The sequence below is a fragment of the Austrofundulus limnaeus genome, unplaced genomic scaffold, assembly GCF_001266775.1.
Source record: "Austrofundulus limnaeus strain Quisiro unplaced genomic scaffold, Austrofundulus_limnaeus-1.0 Scaffold197, whole genome shotgun sequence".
In the NCBI taxonomy this organism is placed as follows: Eukaryota; Metazoa; Chordata; class Actinopteri; order Cyprinodontiformes; family Rivulidae; genus Austrofundulus; species Austrofundulus limnaeus.
This window is the reverse complement of record NW_013952599.1, coordinates 863,113-868,171: the sequence shown is the minus strand read 5'-3', so window position 1 is coordinate 868,171 and position 5,059 is coordinate 863,113. Positions and strand designations below refer to the sequence as shown.

General features: G+C 40.2%; 1 protein-coding gene across 1 annotated transcript in view; it reads left to right on the top strand.

Moving 5' to 3' along the window:
* gch1 (GTP cyclohydrolase 1) overlaps positions 1-5,059 on the top strand; it is a 30,827-nt gene that overhangs the window by 9,861 nt on the left and 15,907 nt on the right. Inside the window, exon 2 of the mRNA XM_014018632.1 lies at positions 2,218-2,327. Within this exon, the coding sequence (XP_013874086.1) occupies positions 2,218-2,327 (110 nt within the window). The remainder of the gene's footprint in view (positions 1-2,217; positions 2,328-5,059) is intronic.

The window sequence follows — 5,059 nt, the reverse complement described above, 5'->3', positions numbered from 1 at the left end:
ACCCAAACCAATAAATCTGTCCTGGTGAGTTCTGAATTCTTGTGCATTGATGCTTTGTGTATGTATGTGCGGGGGTCTTATATGCGGTATCTAGTTGCACTACACCTTTGGCGGAGGCTAATAGGTAAYAATATTTCCTAAATTCCAGACAAACCTTCAAGCTGCATCCCCCTTCTGCCTCAGCAGTTTATTATATTTATGAAGCACTTTAAAAGCCGAAGTGCTGCTGGTACAGTCAATAAAACACAACAGCATTCAGAATACCTAATGAAAAGCCTAAAAGGCAAAGCAAAACAGCCTTGTAATAAAAATAAACACATAAAATCAATTAAAATAAGCTAAAATTACACTAAAAACCAACATGTTGCAAGCTTGTCAACATGAGACAACATGAGGGGTATCAGGTGTAGCATCTGGTGAAGAGTGAGCGAGAGAATTTAAGACTTAAAAATTAAATAAAAGAATRTAAAAATACATTTACAGGCAGTGCATTAAGGCTAAAACAGCACTAATATACTGTATACTACAATAATTCATCTGAGTGGTGACAGAGTGGATCAAATTCTCAGCTGCTTCTACTGAAAAATAGCTCAATTCAMCACTGCTCTGATTTGATTATCAAACTTAAGTTTAGATTTAAAAAAAGGTATTTGTTCCTGTCAGACTCTTCTAGTGTTGCTGCAAAGTTCCCACATCATTTTCTGATAACGTTATCAGCAGCCACAAAGTGCTGCCTGAGGTCTTACTCTTGTCTTGATAGTGAAACTTACCCAGTTACCTCTTTGATAGTGCAGTCCTAAAGGCCCACTTTATCCACATGAGTTTTGTTTTGTTGTGAAGTACAAAACTGAACATAGAATAGAATAAAAATAATTGTTTAATCTCAGCGAGGAAATCCAACCGTTGGCATAAAGCAGATACAATAAAGAGTCTTCTGCAGAAGCTACGTAATTGATGTCAGCATGACGCCTGCAGTGCTCACTTTAAGAGGCTACTGAGAGGGAAAACAATTTATTGATTAAATTAATAAAAAGATTTGTTTAGAGATCTTTTATTATATTTTACTAATGCCATAAACATTCTTATATTWTGTTTTAAAGAAATCAAGATAGCAAAAAGAAGAATGTATGCCCCAAATATTAATTTAGGTTGAGCTTGGGTTCATTTTTTCACTCAACTAGAATTTAAATGCAGTAAAAGCATAAAAAATAAATGAATAAAAGGCCCAAAATTCCATTAGAGTACACTCAAAAAACAAATTGTTGTACTTTTACTCAAAAAATGAGGTTTTTGCACCATGCTGCGGGGACTGGAAACTAGTTGGAGTTAAAGGAAACATGGATGGAGCAGAAACCAGACAAACTCTGAGGACTTTGTTGGAGTCTTCCAGAGATCTGAGTCTGGTCCAGCTTCCTGCAGGACAGGGCCTGAACACACAGCTGAAGCTGGGTTTKGACTGAGCTGCTCCACGACATTCATCTGGTTCTCCTTGAACCTGTGAGAGTCTCTACTTTGAATTAAAGATAGTTTCACACAGAATAAAGAAATGGTGCCAGGGGAAAAAAAATCCATAGATTAAGTTCAGTTTAAAGGTCATCATAATTAATTAAGCAAAACAGGTGTGTGAATAAAACCAGGGTTGATGCTGAAGCACATCAAATGTGTCGTTCTGTTTCCAGGCATAAAGAAAACTGAGGAAACTGAAGCAACAAGTTGGTGTTTTCTGTTTTTCTCTTCTGCTGCCCTCTCCCTCAAACAGATAGCCAGTCAGGAAATTAAAAAGTGCTGCCGTGATAACGAGACTCGTCTGTTTCGTCACTAACTGATAAAGTGGTTTATTGAAGCCTGGCAACCAAAAAATGCAATAAAGCAACAGCAGGAAGGTAAAAACTGAGCTATAATTAGACTGCGGTGTTCGCCACAGAGAAACACAGGAGTTCACGATAAAGAGAACGACAGTGGAGGTGAAACTGACGTCCGTCTGTTTTCAACATGAACTCAGGTTTGAAGCAAAGTCACATGAATATTCAGAGCTTAACTTCAACAGAAAACACAACTAAAGCAATATTAGCCTGTGAAACACACGTGAAAAGTGTATTAATGTGTATAAATGTGTATAAATTACATTCTTGTAAAGTCAAAAACTCAATACCGTAAAAATCTTTTCTTGTTCTTGTTTTCCTTCACTCATGTGTTCCTTGTTTGTTTCCACCACAGACGTATTGAACGATGCCATCTTCGATGAAGACCACGACGAGATGGTGATTGTCAAAGACATCGACATGTTCTCCATGTGTGAACACCACCTGGTGCCCATCTTTGGACGGGTGAGGCCGACACGCTCGAACACGAGACACSTCCTGTCTGAGCAGAACGCTGAGGGTGTAAATTACCAGCTTCATTATGACATGATRTTGATTTGTCTGCGATCAATATGGTTTTTTTTTTCAGGGTTTCCCCCAGAAATGTGGTTACTGAATGATACTCAAGAGAAAAACCATCTGAAAATTAACTCATCTGAAAAAAMCATCCTCGTTATTTCGTGATAACAACTTAATTTGTCGAAATCGCGACAAAACCATGAAAAATAATTATATGCAGAAAACGGCCACTCTCGGCTTCCGTACACTGCAGCTCTCCTTATGACAGAAAATATCCAAGGCTAGTCTCAGTGGGGGCGGCTGCAGAAGTGTGGACGATGAAGTAACGTACGCAGCCTACAGTTTTTCAAGCCGTACGTATAAAATGGGTCATGATTTTCAAAAACCCTCTGTGTAATATACAGCCTCACGGCTCACTGGGCACTTGGTCCCGAACATTAAAGTGTTGGGGGAGGGTTACGTCTTTCCCAGGAACATAGTTCCATTCTTTACCACAATTGAGTAAGTATGGTACCTTCAGTYGTTATGAAAATGTATRCATCAAAAATAAAGGAGGAGGAGCTTTGTGCAATAGGCGGTGCGTTGTATCAGTAACTGTTTAGGCAGCTCCACATGGCTACCACAGGAGATTCAAAGGATTTATCAAACATACATGAATGAGACAAAGCAACACTCTGGCATGTTTTACGTTATAAAGCTCGAACAAAAGCTGCAGCGAGGCAGAGCTGAAGGACCTTTGAGCCACAGGTTGCAGCTTCATGTTCTGTTCTTTGTCTTTAATGCTCTGAAACTTCATTAAAATGGCAGAGGGCTTCACCTGTCTGTGAACAAACCCTTCATGTTCCAGGTACAAGGGTTGTATAAATCAACACATCACTTCCTTGCAGCTGTGTTAGCCGTCCTTATTTTGGGTTCATTTGATGAACAGAATCTTGTCAGAAACACGCCAGCAGATGTGGATCTTAAAAACCAATTCCTGGTGTTTGTCTGGAGGCCGGCGGTCTGAGCAGCAGAGAAACAATCAGATTAGCTGAGATCTGTTTGTCTTCAGCCCCCCTCTCTGCTGCTTTCACGTCATTACTCCTCCTCCTCCTCATCTTCCTCCTCTCTGGTTCGGCCTTTTCTTTCCATCCCTCTGTTTTCCCCTGCAGGTGCACGTCTTTAAAACAAAAGGCGCCTGCAGCTGATCTTTTTCCGTTGGTGTAAATGGACTCTGATGACAGCAGGGAATCACACAAACACCACTTCCTCTGTGTGTGTGTGTCAATAACCCTCGCTGTCAGCAGCCTCTCACTCCGGCTGGATCCTCCTCCACTGCTGATCAGCTGGAGTGCAGGTAGCTGCTGCTCGTCCCTGATGAGCTGTTTCAGTGTCAGCTGTGTCAGAGCACTTTATTACAGGCTGTCGTTTAGTTTGAGGTTAGGAAAGATGTCGTCTCATCGTCTCAAGTATTGTATTAGGAAAGCTGGATGGAAACGGCAAAATTCGCAAAAACTTTCTCAGTTTCACAAAATAAAAAAAAATTTTTTTGCTTGCTTGTGGTGGCTTTTGGATTTTCTGAAAAATAGTTAATGCGCAAAAGGGGAGTTGGAAACACATTTGTCAAATAGGTTCTGACTTAGTGAACATTTGCCTCACATGGTTGATYGTTCCYGTGGCTGCAGCTGCACCCTCCTCCCGCTGTCGGCGTCTTCCAGGATATTCCTGTAACATAAAGAGAATACTCTTTTTGCACATTACAAAGCACGCATGAAACGAACGTTCTGATTGGATGGTGAAATGCCACCACAGTTATCGTTCCTGGGGGAATGTAATTTGAAAGAGCGAGGTGATGATGGCAATTTGTAATGTCGATGCGTGGTTTCTGAAAATTGTGGAMAACCAATGGTAAAAATCCCTGAAAAGTGTGCCGTGGATCTGAGAGGATGCCATTGTAAAGCAGCTGTAGAGGGGGGGCCACCGTGTTAAAGAAGACAATCGCTGAAACACTTTGAAGTCAGAGAGAGCGAATGTGTTTTCCAAAGATGGCCACGTTCAGATTGTTGGTGTTTGTGGTGCTGTTGTCATGCATGCTAAAGTCAAAGCAAGCATGAAGCAACAGAACTATGCGGTGTTCATTGTGCTGATTAAAGTGGTGAAACCCCTCTGGCCTTTTGTGAATGCCCAGCAGGGTAAGTTAGTTGTTCTTGTCTTGTTTTCAACAAACTTTTGACTCAAGAGTCAGATTCAAACGTTTGTGTCAATGCCAAAGAACTTCTCGCATCAAAACTTACTGAACTTTAGACTGATTTGGTGTTTATTATTTATTTATGATTCCACACTTTACTGTGTTTTGTCAGAGTGAAGTCGTGACCCAGCCATAGCTTTCTTCTTGTAGCAGCTTTGCTCGACTTTAGAGGATATTTGTAAAAGGAGCAATCTTCTCTTTTACCTTTTACTCTGTCACATTGTCTAGAACAGTAGTTCCCAAACTTTTTATCTTCTGACCCACAAAATACTTGTGACCCCAAATATTACTGGTCTGAGKACACAAACTTWGTTAATAACCCTAAAAACACAGGCTTTTTGACAATCTAAACAGCTTGTACACAAATATAAATACTTACTTATACTTATTTTGTGTTTTTGTAATAGTTATTGGGAAAATATTACATCAGCAATTATTTTATTACCCTTTA